The sequence below is a fragment of the Curcuma longa genome, chromosome 20, assembly GCF_044706935.1.
Source record: "Curcuma longa cultivar G26 ecotype Majalengka, Jawa Barat chromosome 20, ITB_CL_G26_1.1, whole genome shotgun sequence".
Lineage (NCBI taxonomy): Eukaryota > Viridiplantae > Streptophyta > Magnoliopsida > Zingiberales > Zingiberaceae > Curcuma > Curcuma longa.
The window spans coordinates 8790909-8807559 of record NC_133880.1 but is presented as its reverse complement, the minus strand read 5'-3'; the positions used below and the strand labels follow the sequence as shown (position 1 = coordinate 8807559).

Sequence of the window (16651 nt, the reverse complement as noted above, 5' to 3'; positions counted from 1 at the left end):
ATGGAGGTGGAGGCGATCGAGCGCCTTCTCGGCGGTTACAAGTTCAAGGATCACTTGCTACTGGAAGAGGCCTTCACTCACTCCTCCGCCGACGGCCAGCCCTCGTACGAGCGTCTCGAGTTCATCGGCGACGCCGCCCTCGGCCTCGCCGTCACCAATTTCGTCTTCCTCACCAACCCCACCCTCGGACCTGGCCCCCTCACGCTCCTCCGCTCCGCCAACATCTCCACCGAGAAGCTCGCCCGCGCCGCCGTCCGCCATGGCCTCTATCGCTTCCTCCGCCACACCTCCACGACCCTCGACCACTTGGTCCGTGAACGAACCCTCTGTTTCTCGGATTTCCTTTTGGTGACGGCGCTAACCCTAATTTACTTCCTCTCCGATCAGGTGGGGGAGTTCACGGCGATGGTGATGAAGGAAGCGATGGAGGACGCGGGGAGGATGCAGCACGGAGGCTACATCAAGGCCCCCAAAGTGCTCGCCGACATCGTCGAGTCCTTCGCCGCCGCCGTCTACATCGACTGCGATTACAACCTCGAGAGCTTCTGGAAGGTAAAATCTCGATCAGATAAAAAAAACTTCCTTCTCTCCCCTAATTTCCGCTGACTTGCTCCAAAATCCAAACTCGGAAATCAGGTTTTCCGAGGAATGCTGGAACCCCTCATCACCGAGGAGACCGTGGTGGAGCAACCGGTGGCCGCTCTCTACATGCTCTGCCAAAAGCACGGCCGAAGGCTCGACATCAAGAACCAGACAGAGGGCTCTCTGAACATCGTCTCTGTTCTCGTGGACGAACAGCTCGTCTGCACGGTGTCCTCGGAGCAGAAATCAATGGCTAGGATCAACGCCGCGCGGACGGCGCTGCGACTGTTGCCGTCCGCGCCGGTGGCCGACTCGAGCTCTGTAGCCACCGGCGATGAAGCTGCTGGGAAGAAAGACGACGAATGCAAGCAGAGACTTCACAGTTTATGTGACAAGAACCATTGGGGGTACCCTGTGTATCGGTCAGCAATCTAACGACTGCATGAAACCTGCAGAATTCAATCTTTAGGGGCTTTCTTAGTAATCAGGTGAAGTAATCTAACGATCTAGCAACTGCATGAGACCTGTAGGATCGTGAAGGGGGAGAGCCCTGCACATAAGAAAGAGTACGTATGCTCTGTTCAGGTCGAGATAGACGATAACACCGTCCTTGTTAGCCTTGGGGTTCCAAAGCCGAGAGTGAAGGATTCAGAGAAGTCAGCGGCAATGAAGTTGTTATCGGATCGGTTGATTGAGTGAAAAGAAGAAGAAGAAGAAGAGGACGAGGCTTCTTCCAGCAGCGACGAACCATCCAGAGATTTAGGGCTTTAGTAGGTTTTTCAGGGTCTTTACAGTTGTATAGTAAATTTAGGTGTTGATAGACATATAAATTTATTGAAAAAGGGAATGAAAATGAATTAAAGAATAATTCTACATCGTGAGTTTTAGGTCAATATGATTGATTTATATGGAATTACAATTTTTTATGAACATGTATGAATGTGAAACTCTTGCTCTTGTATATGTCAGTGGGATGCAAATTTAGGACTTGAATTGTATTAAACACAATTGATTCATAAAAGAATTCAACGTGTGCATGTTGAATGTTGGACTGATCGAAATAAAAAATTATCTAAGCAATCTTTAGTTTAATTTCTCGTGCTATCTCAAAATTATTAAAAAAAATACATTAATAGTTGAATGACTATTAATCGTCAATTGCTTCTTGAGTATTGATCATTATGTGACAAGATTAATGACTATCAAGATTTTGAGAGCAGAAATAGATCAATACAAGCAATCACTCTTCTCCATCATTTTTCCTCCACCTTCTTATTTCTGATGATAACGTTCAAGTACACATTAAGCTTGTCACAAACAACTAATGTTTGGTTGTGAATATGATTGAGTTATTATATCATAAGAAATAGATATCAATTCCAATCTCTAAGAACAATTGGAGAGAGGGCAAATCTATTTTAAAGAAAGTATGTCAAATACAACCCTTAATTATACTTAGACGCATATCTTGGTGGTTGATCCATATAAATATCTTTATCAAGCTCTCCATATATAAGAAGACATTCTTCACATCAAGTTGTCCTAATTTCTAATCATAAAAGCTGTCAAAGATATTACGATATGGGTTGAAATCATCTTAGTCACGGGGCTAAAAAATTTCTTCATAATTTTCACTATATTTCTGAAAAAAAAACCCTTAAGTAACGAACCTTGCTTTATATTTGTCAATGCCGCTATCAACTTTCCTCTTGATTTTATACACTCATTTGCAAGAAATAGGTTGTACATTTAGGGGATTAGGAACAAGACTCCAAGTTTGAGTTCTCTTAAGAGCATCTATTCGAACATCCATGGCTAGCTCCCATTCCTTGTTTCCTTTTGCATCTTTAAAGTAGAAGGTTCTTCATCATCTATTGGACTTGCAAAGAGAAACAAAAATGTGCTAATGAAATTTTTCATCTTTATAATGAGCTGATTTGATAATGGTTCTCTTTGCCTTGGAGGAGGAGAATCAATAAGCAATTCCCTATACTAATCTCATCTCTTTAATAATATAAGAATATTTCATCAAAGATAACATTCCTCAAAACAATGACTAGATGAGATTTAGAATCAATGTATTTCCAACCCTTTTCTTTTCATCGTACCCAAAAAAAAAGCATTTTGGTGGCATTTAGCTTGCTTCTTTGAGATTTTGGCACATGAACATAACTAATGAAGCCAAAAACCTTTAAATGCTTAACACTAAGACTTTCTCCAAACATTAATTCATAAGGCGATTTCATAGTAATGGGAACAAGAAACATTATATGATTCACATATGATGCACATTTCATACCTTCAGCCCATAAAGCTTTTGGTAGATTCTTGGCATGTGTAACTAATTTTTGTGTAAGTCTTTGATCTTCCTTTCTACTATACCATTTTATTGTCATGTCTCGATATAAATGAATTTTCTCTTAATAACATACTTTTGATAGAAGGTTAAAATTATCCTACAATAAACTCACCATCATTGTCGGTCCATAGCCGCTTTATTTTAGAATTAAGTTCTTCTTTAATTATTTCTTTGAATTCAAAACCTACACAAAACTTCTGATTTGTGCTTTACAAAATAGACCCATGTGAATCTATTGTAATCATCAATAAAAATCAACATATGAATATCTTGAAAACAAAGGAGTTTAAGTTGGTCTCATTAAATCACTCTGAATGAGTTCCAATGGAGCTTTGTACCGTGAAGTTGACTTATCAAAAGGAAGTCGATGAGCCTTTCCAAATTGACATCCTTCGCATACTTGCCTACATAAAAATTAGTTAAACTAGGGTATTCTTTTACTAGATGCAATTTTTGTTATATTTGAAAGATGTCCTAAGGCAATCGCTTTATGATTGTACTATTTATTAGATTATAGAAATTCACTATTTGATTAATGTATATTCTCTATATGTTTGATTGAATTTTAAACTCATTTACTGAATGTCCGCAATACGATTCATAGCATAAGAGAATTTGTGATTGGATCACAACTGGTGAGCATCTCCATATATGCAATTATGAATGTATTGAAATTATCCCTAGTCGATAAATTGATGAGCACGGATGTCATCGATTTTGACTTTCTCACTAGCTGGAGACATTGGATGTTGAGAGTTAAACATGGATGCTAGTTAAAGGTAACCAGTTCATTGGAGTGATCTGTCATGAGACTTCATATAGTTCTATGCATATAGAGATAATGCCAATGAAGATCTCAATGCAGCTTAAGTGCGAGTTTCCTTTGACTTGCGGTCTTCAAGTCATCTTGGTTATGAAAATTTATACTTTGACATCTTAAGCAAATATCTCCAAGGAGGTGTGGATTCGAGATGATTAGATGTAAGTTAAAGTGATCGAAGATGTTTGGATAACCCATAGAGGATTCACCGCTCCTTGAAGAAGGAGATGTATACCCTGCGGCTGCTAATTGTTACTGGAAGTCTTTGGTCAAAGCATTACATGTCAAGAGTGTGGTACTCTTGGATAGAGTGTGGTACTCTTGGATACATGTATGAGTAACTTGAATCCATAGGACAAGAAAGCAAACTTGGACTAAGTGTGACAAAGTCAACCTAGTAGGGACTGACACATATAGACCATATCCTGAATTAAATGGGTATAAAATGGTGAAAGAAACAAGACACGTTTGATTATAGCTGCTGAATGGTTCAAAAATGATTCTAAAATTAATCGTTGATTTTTCGATCAATTGGGAGGTTATGATGACTATTAAATATCACTCATGATCGTTCCGTAATTAATGATTAATTATGGACGACCAACATAATCAAAAACCTATTAGGTCACACATACTAGCTTTCCTCCGAAAAATTTAAAATGAGTTTAAGAATTAGATTCTCAGAACGAGAGAAATAAAATTTGATTAGACCGGACAAAAGACAAAAATGATGGACTTCATCTTATGAAGACGAAATGCACCAAATTAATTTTGTTCTAATGGAAGAGATCTTAACAGATCGGAAGCGATGATGGACTTCGTCTTATGAAGATGAGATGAATAAATTGGTTTGGTTCATTCTGATTGGAGGTGTTTTAGTTATTGAATCAAATGATTTGATTTTGAACTAAATGGAACCAGCTTGATTTGGTTTTGAACTGAACTTAAGTTAATCGGTATATAGGTTTTGGGTATTGAGCAAATAGATGAGGCTTTGGATTGGATCCAAACTCAATAAGAGATATTGTATGGGATATAACATGGATGGTTGAGATTAAAATTAGGTTTAATCACGACCATTCATCTCTTATAATCCATCCTTTAAATGCTACATTAAAAAACCCTAAACAGGAAGTTGTTGGTTCTTTTTCCAGGATTCGCGATTTCTGAAATCGCGTTGGTTGAAGCTGGGGCCGCAGCTCTCAATGAGGAATCGCGATTGCCTCCATGATTGTGGCGCCGCGACTTGTCTCGGATCGTGATTCTTGCCATCGACTCTCCTTCACAATCGCGATTCTGCTTCTCCCAATCGCGCGCTGTGGTTGCGCTGCTCTCCCAATAGCGGCGTTTAGGCCGGGTGGAAAATCGCGTGCATCGCTGGCCATCCACGCCCAATCGCGACTTTCCTTTTCCTAGTCGCGGTTTCTCCCGAGGGGCGCTGGTTTTCCTTTGGTCACGTAATTGTTGCCGATCACCAAAAGAGAGAAACGCGACAGCAACCTTTCTCCTCCCTTCCCAATCGGCTTCTCCGCACGTCGATAGATAGTGGGGGTCACGGTCAGCGGTTTGTGAAACCGTCGGAGCTTACTGTTCATGGCCGGTTGATTCAGTCGTTGCCAGAGCTTGATATCCGCTGCCAAAGCATGCCTTCCGTGGTCGGCAGCTTGTGAAGCCACCGGAGCTCTCGTGAATGGTTACCGCTGGGCACCAATGAAGTGTTCATCGAGGACAGCTGTTGCCAGAGAAGAAAAGTTGATGATAGCTCTTGTGAAGAGCTGTCCAGTCGCTGTCGATCAATCCCGATCGTTCGACGACTGTCTACCATCTTCGTGGAAGCTTGTGAAGCTTTCGGAGATTATTCCATCTTCGCCGAAAGGATTCTAGACGTTTGCCCCATACCAACGGTCAAAGATTGATCTGAAACTACACCAAAAATAAGATTGTCGACGATAATTAGAAAGTCCTAAAAAATGAACGCGACGTGTGTTGTTGTGTGTTTTTCAATATTAAAATTTCTCTCGTATCGATCATTGTTGATCGTTAACTAGTATTGAAGACGGTGATGCAATTCGTGATTTGGGAAGTCATCCAGACGAGAGTTTCACATGGATCACCGATAGAGACAGAGATTTGACAAAGTCACTCGATTGATATCATTCTCGCTCAATGTCATCCGTCAGGTATACCTAGAATAATTATTATTCTTTAAAAATTTAAAATTTCAATTATGTCTTGTATTTATTATATCTTGCATGCGTGTATTACGAGTGTTGTAATAATTAATCATAATTATTATTTTTCTTCTGTTGCATATATTTATGAAACACGTAAATAGACACAATGCACCAAGCTCAACCTAATAATTTTACTATAGCTTTTAATTTTTCCATAGTAAGATGTCCCAACCTAGCAGGTCATATATGCGCAATTTCGCTGCTATTTATCTTCTTAGCATATGAACCAAGGCAAATAAAGCAAATAAATCATTAACTCTCTTACCAGTGTAAATGACGTCTGCCTTGAACTCTTCGATACTTTGAAGAAACTTTACATCTTGTGGGCAAACAAGCACAAAGTTGTCAGCATATACAACATTTACAATTGAAAATAAATTTGCCTTCATAGTTGGAACATGACACACATTGTTGAATGTAATGGAATCTTCTTGCTTTTGGTTGATGACAATACTGCCTTCATTCTCTACACGATGAATTGTGTGTGTTATCTGTTGTTACAATGGCATCTCAACCAACCATTGTAGAACATTTCAGATTTGTCTTCGGTAAGATGATGCCCACAACAAGAATCTATAATCCAGTCGTTCTCAAAATTAATGGCAATCATGACATCTATACTTGTGTTCTTGCTATAAAGCACTTTCCCCAATCTCCTGCAGTTTCAACTGTTCCTACTTCAACATCATTGCCTTAATTCGTTTAACTTAGTTCGGTAAAATTTCTTAATTTGCTACATCTATATAGCATTTGAAGATCTTCTTCCCAGTGATGTTGGTAAACTCTTCTTTCTCTTTGTATGGAATTGAGTTGCTTTGATATCCTTTTCCTTTAAAGCTTTTCTTTCTAGCCATAAGGGCACTTGATAGAAATACCAACCATTTGCTTAGCTAGTCACTCTTGTATTGAAATAATGAAAGGAATCTATTCTGATTTCAATTCCCGAATAATAGTTCTCCTTATGCGACCTTCAGAAATTGCTTCTTCTAGATTCAAAAGAGAAATTTCTAAACATATATTCTTGATCTCTAGAAAATATTTCATACAGGAAGATTGCCTTGGGTATCAGTCTCTAAAATTTACAGTCGAACTTCAATTTTTTTATTGAATAACCGATCAAGAGTCTGTCAGATTTTGAGCTAATTTGCACTGCATATTATGATCAAACCTTTGTATTTTGCTACTTCCACTTCTTGAATTCCTCAACAATTTTTGGTATTTTGTATGGAGCAACAATATCAGATTTTGATGGCCCAAGATTGTCAAAAGAAAAGTTGTGGAGGAAGACAAAAGAAGTAGATTGCCTCAAAATGAAGACAAGACAAATGAAAACCTTTACTAAGAAAAATACTTAAAGACTTATCATTTGAGTTACATTCATCCCCTTAAATATAACTCGAAAGAACAGTCTAGACTTACTTCTTAATGAAGTATTCAACCATTGAAAACATAAATTATGAAAAAAAACTTAAAATCATTTAATCCTATTATAGTTTCAAGTAGATTGCTTGTGTTTCCAACAAGATGTAGTCAACTTTGATTTCCATCTGGTTGTAATTCCAATAGGATGTAGTTCTAAGAATCACTTTAATGTCCAAGAACAATATACCAAATATAATGTTTATTCAAGTATCTCTAGGTGATACTATTTTGATCTTTTTTTTCAAGATGGAAATTGAGAAATATAGAACACTTCAACCCAAGACAAGAATGTTGATTGCCTAATGTATGATCTTTATCTACTAGTTAAATAGTTCACGTTTCAATTGGTGTGGACTTCTATCGCCTTTGTTTTTTACAAAATGATTTAGTTCTATGTTTTTTTTATACTAGGTATCCAGTTTATACCGATTGATTCTGGGGTGAACGGTCCTACCCTACATTTTGTTTACCAAATAAATTTAGAAAGTGAGATGGTTTCTGACATGACACTCCAATATTACTAGTTGTTCAAACGCCGCATACATACACTACGTGAGTTTTGAATCCTGATTATTTGAGAAAAATATCATATCCACCATATCATGCCCGGGGAACGACTTAGTTCTATGTTTGAATTGTTTTCATGTAGATGAATTATGTTGTCTCAAAGAATTAAAGCATTATATTCTCTTAAGTATACTTCTATAGTGTTTTTGGTTACCTTTGGAATATCTTCTTTATTTCAAATTATAATGAGGTTTTTCCTCCCAATATCATCATTTAATTAAAATTGACTTGTTAATTTATAGATAAAAATATAAGATGGTACAAATATATATTTAGGCATCTAATAAATATCCTAATTAAATAATGTAAGATCGTGATAAATATGGATATTAATAGAAAAAGAAGGATATTAAAAAACTTGATTAATAATAATAAAATATGATAAAATTTATTTAAATATAGATGAGAATATAATAGGGGATTGAACTCAATGGCATAAAAAGATGATCTAATTGTTGTTATTAGGTAGATGAAGAGGATTTATAAACTAATAGTTCATAGGTTCAAGTTATGCAACTATGAACACCTAATATTTTCCTAAAGAGACATAATTGAAATTAAATTGAAAGCTGGGATTTAAGCCATAGGCAACAAGGATCTACAAACTGTTCATGGTGTTCAATTCATTCTACTGTGAAACACCTAATAAAGTTTGACCATTAAATCAGAAGCTGCATTAGTAAAGATGTTCCTTTTGAAGTTTATACTAATGGAAAACGACTTAGACAAAATGAAAACGCCAGTATTTCCCTCTTCGTTTGTCCTATTGGTAATAAGTTTATTACACCCATTCTCTGATTATTTTTATTTATTGTTGTAGTATACACTTATAAAACTAATCTCGAATCTAATTAGTATTAGTTTGGATTGAAGGAGATAAAGATAATGATCTATGTTTTCTAAATGAGTCTCCACTTAAATGAGCAATGAAATTAACATCAAGTTCGCCACCTCACAAGTATTGAGAAGATCAACTATAGTCATTGAAAATGATTCATCCATGTGTTTGTATGGTCAGTGCTAGAATGTAGATCTTCTATCATCGGAAATCATGAGATTAACATGGTGGTTAGAGGTTGCAACTTACTTATCTCTTTGCTTTAGTTTCGTGCAGTTTCCCTCTATAAGGTTCTATTTGGGAAGTCATTGTAGTCTTTATTTGGGATTCAGTGTCGATTCCCTTTGTTCCTTTGTGAATTGGCGATGCTGTAAGAAACTAGTATAGTTGTGAAGTAAGGTTTGAAGGAGGAAACTGGAACGTATCGGAATGATTGTAATAACACTTGAGCATGGTAAATTTTAGATTGGTTGCCCAGGCCAAAACCATCACCTAGGCACCACATTATATTTCCGGCTACTCTAGTCCTAGAGGAGAAAACAAGGAAATGGAGTCTAAAATGTCCATGAAGGCTTAATTTGCTATCTCAAGGATCATGACTGTTCCTGCCTGAGACTATCGCAGGATGAGCCATCAACCAACTGCCTTCTATGTTGGCGGAAGCGTTGAACACCAAGGGAGTTAGACCAACTAGAGAGCCTATAAAACTTAAGGGATAAAGAGAGTTAGAATATAGGCTAGGAGTGCTTTGGCTTAGTTACTCTGACGCTCAAGTCAAGTCTCTGACAGGGAGATAAAGAAGAACAGTAAAAACGAGAGTCTCTGCATGGGTGGATAGTTGATGAATGTGCATTCGATTAGCATACCTTTGTCTACAGCAACAGACTCCTTTTATAGCACCAAGAATAATACCCTCTAGCTTCTGTAATGGGCTGTCCTATTACAGTAAGGCAAATGTTACATCGTCATATCTTCAAGTCAAATCACCCACGTTCTATCCTGTGGAAGACCGCATAGGATCACATTATAGAGGATTTGTTGTTCCACGTGTTATAATAACACATGTACGATCCCACGTGTCGATGACCGATTGGGAGACTTGAGCTAGGGGTTTGACATGTTAAGCGGAGATGTGCCAAATCGGTGGAGCTAAGTCAAATCGACAAGAGTATTGGTTCGATAGGACTGAGAAGAGATGAGCAAGAGTGTTGATTCGACAGGGCTACGCCAACTAGGGTATCGACCTATGTCGGGAAGACTCCTCGGGAGAAATTAACGACTCGACTAGTTGAGTTGGCTCGACAATTGACGCACCATATGGAGTCTATGTTGATCGAGTTAAAAATTCACAACGTGGACTCTTATTTACCTCCACATCAGTAGCCTATAAGTTCTAACCACGTGGGAATACGAAATGAAACATGTCAAATGACAAATCAGAGTTATAGCTGTCAATTTAAGTTAGGTCCGTCGGGTTGGCCCGACCCGCCAAGTAATTTAGGCGGGTTGGGTTGAAATTTTATCAATCCATTTTAAGATGGGTTCAGATGGATTGACCCGCCTAGGCTCGCGACCCGCGTGGGTTGGCTCGCAGTGGGCTTGGGTTGGCCCGCGGGTTGAGAAAGTTTATTTATTTATTTTAAATTTTAAAATTAAAGTAGAAAACTTAATAAATATGTGAGTTTGATCTATTTAAATTACAATTCAAGTTTAAAAATTATAAAAATTATAATTCAAACTTAAAATTTTCAACTTAATCCATTTAAATTATAATTAAAATTTAAAATTTTTAATATTTTTTTATTTTTTAATAGGCCCGCGGGTTGGTCCGCCTAACCCGCGACCCGCCTTGAATTAGGTTGGATTGGAAATTTCGTAACTCGCCTAATTGGTGGGTCGGCCCGCTCCGCCCCGCCATTTGATGGGCCCGTTATGGGTTGGCCCACCCCGCCTTGACCCGTTTGACGGCTCTAATCAGAGTCCAAGGGGGTCGAACCGAGTCATGGGATCCTAGACCAATCGGGCTGAGTGTTGAGCCGAGAGAGTTGACCTGAGCATCAAGTAGTACCAATCTTTTTGACTCGACATTGACTTCCACCTTGGTCGAACATTTGACCTTCCTACTATGGATTAGGATGCCTTAGTAGCGTCCACAACAATGACCATTTGGAAGGATAAGGGCGGGGCTTAAGACGCTTTAAGATGAATCGTCTCACATAGAATATGAGGAACCTATGGAATGATCGTTCCACCATTGAGTCCTCGCATTGCAAGGACTCATTCTCTTAAGAGATCACCGAAGCAAAGATCCTTTCATCCTTTAGACAATGTGCCTTAGAGTTGTTTGGTAAGCACACAAGGCACACGTGGTGGCAAAACAAGGCATGTATGTGCGCTGACGAGGATGTTTCACATCATTTTGTACTAAACATACTCATACCACCATAAGAGAGCTAGATTAATGATAATTCTCTGGTTTGTGGATAGGGTTCCTATGTTTGCTATACAACTTGGACATCTTGTTTGTGGAAAGGTCATGATGAAGCTTGTTGTTCACCTTCTTCGCCAGCTACCATAACTTTTATCTTTTACACCAATGTAAATTTCTTCTTCTAAGATCACTATATAAGATTTAAAATAAAATATAATTTGCATACCTGAAACAATAGCTAGTTTCCGTGACCTTTACCTTCCTCATCTTTCTCTCCATGATTTGATTATCCTCTTTCTTCTCTCTTCTTTGATAATAATAAGCTAGTTGGTCAATGATACAATGCTGATACGGTCCATCACCATCATGATGAGCACTTAATCTGATCCCATTACACGGAATGAGAAATTTATATCATTCACATTGCAAATAACAATAATAATAATAATAAATAAATAAATAAAGTAAGTTCAGTCTATGAATCATTCACATTGGAGAAACCTCGAGGAAAATTGGGGTAGGCCACCAGTACACAATTACAAAGTATACTGGGATGCATAGGCCGTCTCCACTGATCCTCCTTGTAACACAAGCAGGGGATTCTGCGAGTTTTGGAGTTGTTTTCCTTAACCTTTGATTTCGTAGAAGTAAGTCGTTGACACCACAAGGCCATCTGTATCATAAATTCGCACGAGGCGTTGCCGCTTCTCCAGCGACTCCATCCAACAAAATTCGAGGTGGAAAGATTGCAACTGGGCAACATGCTTACCTATGTCACATGGGCATCCCATGTACATGCCTCCAGGTAGAAAGATCAACTGGTAGCCTCCATCAAAGGTGGCCACATTATGGCTTATGGTGCCGGTCCAATGGACGTTAGTGGTAATATCACTCCCACTAGTAGTGGAAGTTATATCCTGGATAAAGTAGAACAGTTAGCGATCCAGTTGATAAAGGGAATGATTGAACAATCTATATGATATGTTATGCAAAAGGATAGTGTAGCAATTATCATGCAAGTAGCTTAGTTGTTTGCTGCTGTGAAAATTTATATATATACCAAAAAGCTATGTGCAATTGCATGACATCTAGTTTTGTTGCTAGATAGAAATTTGTTCTTCAAATTAAATAGCAAAGCCATAGATAGTCATGTGTCAACAAGAATGCTAATTATTGGAAGGCCACCTATCTCCAAAATTAATCTAGCGAAGTGTGTACACCTGCATTATCAAAAAAAAAAAAACGAATGCTAATTATTGGATAGGTAAGAACCTTGGGGATCTTCTACCATACTAATAATTTCTTATTCTCATTCACTTCTAATATACTCTTGTGACACATGTTCATTAATTTCTTTCAATATGCTCATTAATTTCTTTCACTTAATAGATACATTTAAGGTCCTCTTTAGTTTTTCAAATATTTGTATGTGTTTCTGTATTTGTTTAAATGTACTTTTTTTTCTTATAAAATTGGTTTAAATAAGTTAATTATATATGTAAGATATTTCTGAAAATGATAAGGACCAAAGAATATATACTTTTTAGTTATATTTGATATCTAAAATTAATGCTACAGGTTATCGACTTGTGTAAACAAAAGAAATGGCTGATTCAGATCTAACATGCACAGTGTAGTTACACACTGAAAAACACAAATTATGTGGTCGTTTCATGAAAAAAATTCTGTAGCATGAATCATAATGAAAAATAACTAAATCATCCAAGTTTCAAGGACTACAACACCTCAACGAGACTACAAGAAAATTTATAAAAGATGGCTCAGAATATAACACACTCATATAAGATGGTGTTCGAGACTTCTAAGGTGAATGAATCATCAACGGAGAAAGAAAAGAAAAAGAACTCGACAATATATTATGTTGCATTTGGAGTAGTTATTACTACATTGTAGGAGTTAACAGTTTGATTATCACACCTGAATTAAATGGTCATTGCTATCCATTTCAAGCAAAGCTACAGTGTCTGCCTCTGCAATTGTTGCTCCATATACACCACTGCGTTTGGTAACAGAATGACCTTCCCATCGACCAAGCCACGGAGTTATTTGATTTCGGAAGTCCTGCTCAGAAACATTGAGACCCTGGATTCCAAAGAATGAGTGAATATAGCAACAAAGAAACTATTAAGATATGCAAAATAAAATGTTCCAGATACATTATTATGAAATGAGGTTGTTGGGGATATATATTTATTTGGCAAAAATGAGGTGACATACAATGGTCTCAGAATTGCAAGATGGAATGACAGGCATTTCCTTTCCTCTTTCTTCAACAAAAACAATAAGCATTTCGAGAAAGCCTTTTGGATCCATTATGTGAAATGCTCTTGCCCGTGTATCTTTCTCCAGAGAATATAGGCAATTTTCACAGACAATAGAAGGCCACTTTGAAGGAATCTTCAGGTTTCTGCAAAAGAAAAAGAACTATGATACAAAATCGTGAAAGACATGAGCATTAACATCTTCCAGTCGTGCAATATTCCACAGATGAGGAAGAATTGAGATCAAACTCAATTGCAATAAAGTTAAGATTCAACTAGCAAAAGAAGCAAAAAGCTGCATTAGGATAACCCTTCCATATGTATTGGCCCTAGGTGATGAAGTAATCAATGTCATCATTTGACAAAATTCAAGTTTCTAAAGTTGATGTGCAAACTGACAAATAAGTGAGCTTTGATCTAAAAGATGTTTCACCAATCATGTGCAAACAGAAAGATATCAGCAACCACCAAAATGCCACATTGATTTAGAAGATCAAGCTCAGGGAGGAAAACAATTAAGTAAGAGGGAATTACTTAGGAAATTCTTCACCGATGTCAGCTTCTCCAAGCACCCCTTGTCTGAGGATAGTTTCCAACATACCGGCAGTCTGGTACCGAAGAGAAAATGCTCTCTCTTTTGGAAAGAACCCAATCTGCAGATTCACTTGGATGCTTACATCACCTAGTCATGGAGAATTAAAGGAGAAATTTTCACTGTAGCCAATAAAACAGCACCTGTTGATACTTGTCTACGGTAAACATATTTGCCTCTTTGATCTTATACTCTGCCCATTCAACTTCATCATTGCCTGCTAAGACAGGTTGTTTTATATACAACCTGTAAAATTGTTATACCAATGGCAGGGTCAACAAGGATAATCTCCTTGGGACTTTATGATGCAACAAAACCATTCTACTGGCTTAAGTGTGTGTGTGTGTGTGTGTGTGTGTGTGTGTGTGTGTGTGTGATTTGATAAGAGAGATAGTGTAATTTGAACTTTTTTTCGTTTTTTTTTGTGTGTTGTTTGTGCGCAACTTTATTCTTTTGTGTCAGTTTTGTTCAACCTCACAAAGTATGAATAAATAAAACGATAACGCATGGACCAAAAGAAGTCACACTAAATTCACATAGGAATCTAGATAGCAAAGATGGAACTGAGAAAAAGTTGTATCCTATATATGTATGTAGGTAGGTAAAAGCTCAAGGTGAAATCCATCCACTAGAATTTCATCCGTCCAGATCCATCCTTCCACTTATCCATTGCCTCTTAACACTAGTAGTTTGCCAAAGAACCATTCATTCGCATGATATTGGAGAGAGATTTGTTAATTTTCATATGGTAGATATATTACTTATTTAATAAGAACTTAAAAGTTTGGCTTCAAGAGAGCACACGTTTGAATGAGGCTGATCAGTTCATCCTCCCCATAGGAGCTCGCTGAAAGCTTTGTACTCACAGTTTGCAGTAGGTTTCCATGAGCATCGAATTGCTGCATTCGTAAGCCCGAAATCCCATCAAAGAACATCTGAAAAGGTTTGAAAATAGGAGGACAACAGAACCATCAACCTACTCACGTAAAAAGACCCGTTCCAGTTTCCAGCATTGAGATCAATGAAACGACGCAAGTCAATGCTCATGGACTCATCGTCGACCACGGAAGCAGGCGTTGTAGCTGCAAGAATCTCCCATTTCCGAGCTCCGAATCGAAGTTGAGTGGCAAACCTAAATTTTAGATGGGAAAAAGCGAATTTGCATGCCAAGGAAGACGGAGATTGGAGATTTGAAGTAGAAGCTAGTCTTGAGCTCGAGAAACTTGACGGAATTCCTCGCGTGCAGTTGAGGATTAGGGTTTCCGCCATGGAAAACATCGAATTGAGAGTCTTCGCGACCATAGTGAATTCAAAACTCACAAAGATAGAAACTTATCTACTCATCATCCCATTCAAGCACCGCACAGAACATTCTATGCGGGCCACCACAGGAACAAAACCTGAACACAAAAATACTCCCGATTTAAAAATTTTATAAAACAATCCTCTAAGGTTACATAATGTCAAAAAGCTCCGTAATGTTCTTATTTTACCATCAAAATGGCCTCGGACTAATTCTACTTGTTCTTCTATCCATGAGATTGTTGACATAAAATACATTTAGCTTGTTGAATTCTTTTATAAAATACATTTAGTTATACATTAATCTCCTTGCATTATGATTTAATTTGTCACAGCAGAATCTTAATTGCAGCAAAAGACATGGATGTGTTAATTCAACCCATGTTTGATCATTTGCTACTGCTGCATCTTTTATCATTTGCTTGTGGATAGCCAACAAATGGAAGAAACATTAGAAGCTTAAGACAGTGTTTTCATGGTTTATGTTTTAGACACTAATCATTTCTGCAAATTACTGTCATTCACTGGTACTTTTATCATTCAGGCAGCATCGTAGTTCCTTTTTTTTCAGGTTGCTTTAGCTGATGTTTGTCATGTCATTAGGGCAGTCAATTCTGGTTTCTGTTCACTGAAAGCTCCAGACATTTGATCTGAAGCTGTCAAATGTAAGGAAGACTTAGTTAGTTTACAGTATCTTCCACATACATCCACAAAAAGGCAGGAATTTGCATCACAATTCAACTGCTCCCACAACAGACAGCAAAACGTTTGACTTATGCAGAAAAGTTGAACTGCTCCACAACAGAGGTATCAAGTTAACTGATAGAGGACATGATAACAATTTCAGTAGTGACGGCATGATCAGATCAGCTGATGAATATTATGGATGGGTCGCAGTAACACTCATCGATCAGGCAGCAACACACAAGGCATGCCAGGCTGCAAAACCAACACAGTCACGAATAATAATTAAACAGCATCGAAGTTTATTAAAGGGAAATGAAAGAGGAAAGAGGTGGAGATGCAGACCATCCTTCAAGAAAGCCAAGCCCTCTTCTTGGTGGTCGAGGAGCAGCATATTGTGGTGGAGCCATAATAGGTGGTCCTTGATAATATCCTTTCAGAGAATGGGAAAATATATCAGAATTCACTCGTAGTGAATCTTAGTAGTAACTGAGTAGTGTTTACTATCTAGGTGAGTATTGCTTACACTGTACAGTCT

The 16651-nt window shown here is 37.8% G+C and overlaps 1 protein-coding gene and 1 pseudogene across 3 annotated transcripts; one reads left to right on the top strand and one right to left on the bottom strand.

Annotated features, from left to right (window-relative positions):
- LOC141813007 (ribonuclease 3-like protein 2) lies at nt 1–1345 on the top strand (annotated as a pseudogene).
- Nucleotides 1346–11623: 10278 nt separating this feature from the next.
- On the bottom strand, nt 11624–15429 carry LOC141813736 (uncharacterized). Of its 3 annotated transcripts, none has more exons than XM_074701717.1 (7): nt 15112–15429; nt 14932–15026; nt 14271–14373; nt 14070–14188; nt 13492–13681; nt 13192–13356; nt 11624–12170 (listed from the first exon to the last, which is right to left on the bottom strand). In XM_074701717.1, exons 1-7 carry the CDS (start codon nt 15427–15429, stop codon nt 11880–11882), a joined length of 1281 nt encoding a protein of 426 aa, XP_074557818.1. In that variant the 3' UTR covers nt 11624–11879. The 3 variants fall into 3 exon arrangements, with proteins under 3 accessions (XP_074557818.1, XP_074557820.1, XP_074557819.1); XM_074701719.1 differs by having other exon boundaries at nt 14271–14344; nt 14930–15026; nt 15112–15415; XM_074701718.1 differs by having other exon boundaries at nt 13192–13335; nt 15112–15415.
- Between the last annotated feature and the right edge of the window lie 1222 nt (nt 15430–16651).

Coding starts and splice junctions, on each gene's coding strand:
- LOC141813736 (XM_074701717.1), bottom strand. CDS start 15,429: ATGGTCGCGAAGACTCTCAATTCGATGTTTTCCATGGCGGAAACCCTA. Junction 15,027..15,111: donor ACTGGAACGGGTCTTTTTAC/GTGAGTAGGTTG, acceptor TTACGAATGCAG/CAATTCGATGCTCATGGAAA. Junction 14,189..14,270: donor CCGTAGACAAGTATCAACAG/GTGCTGTTTTAT, acceptor GTGAATCTGCAG/ATTGGGTTCTTTCCAAAAGA.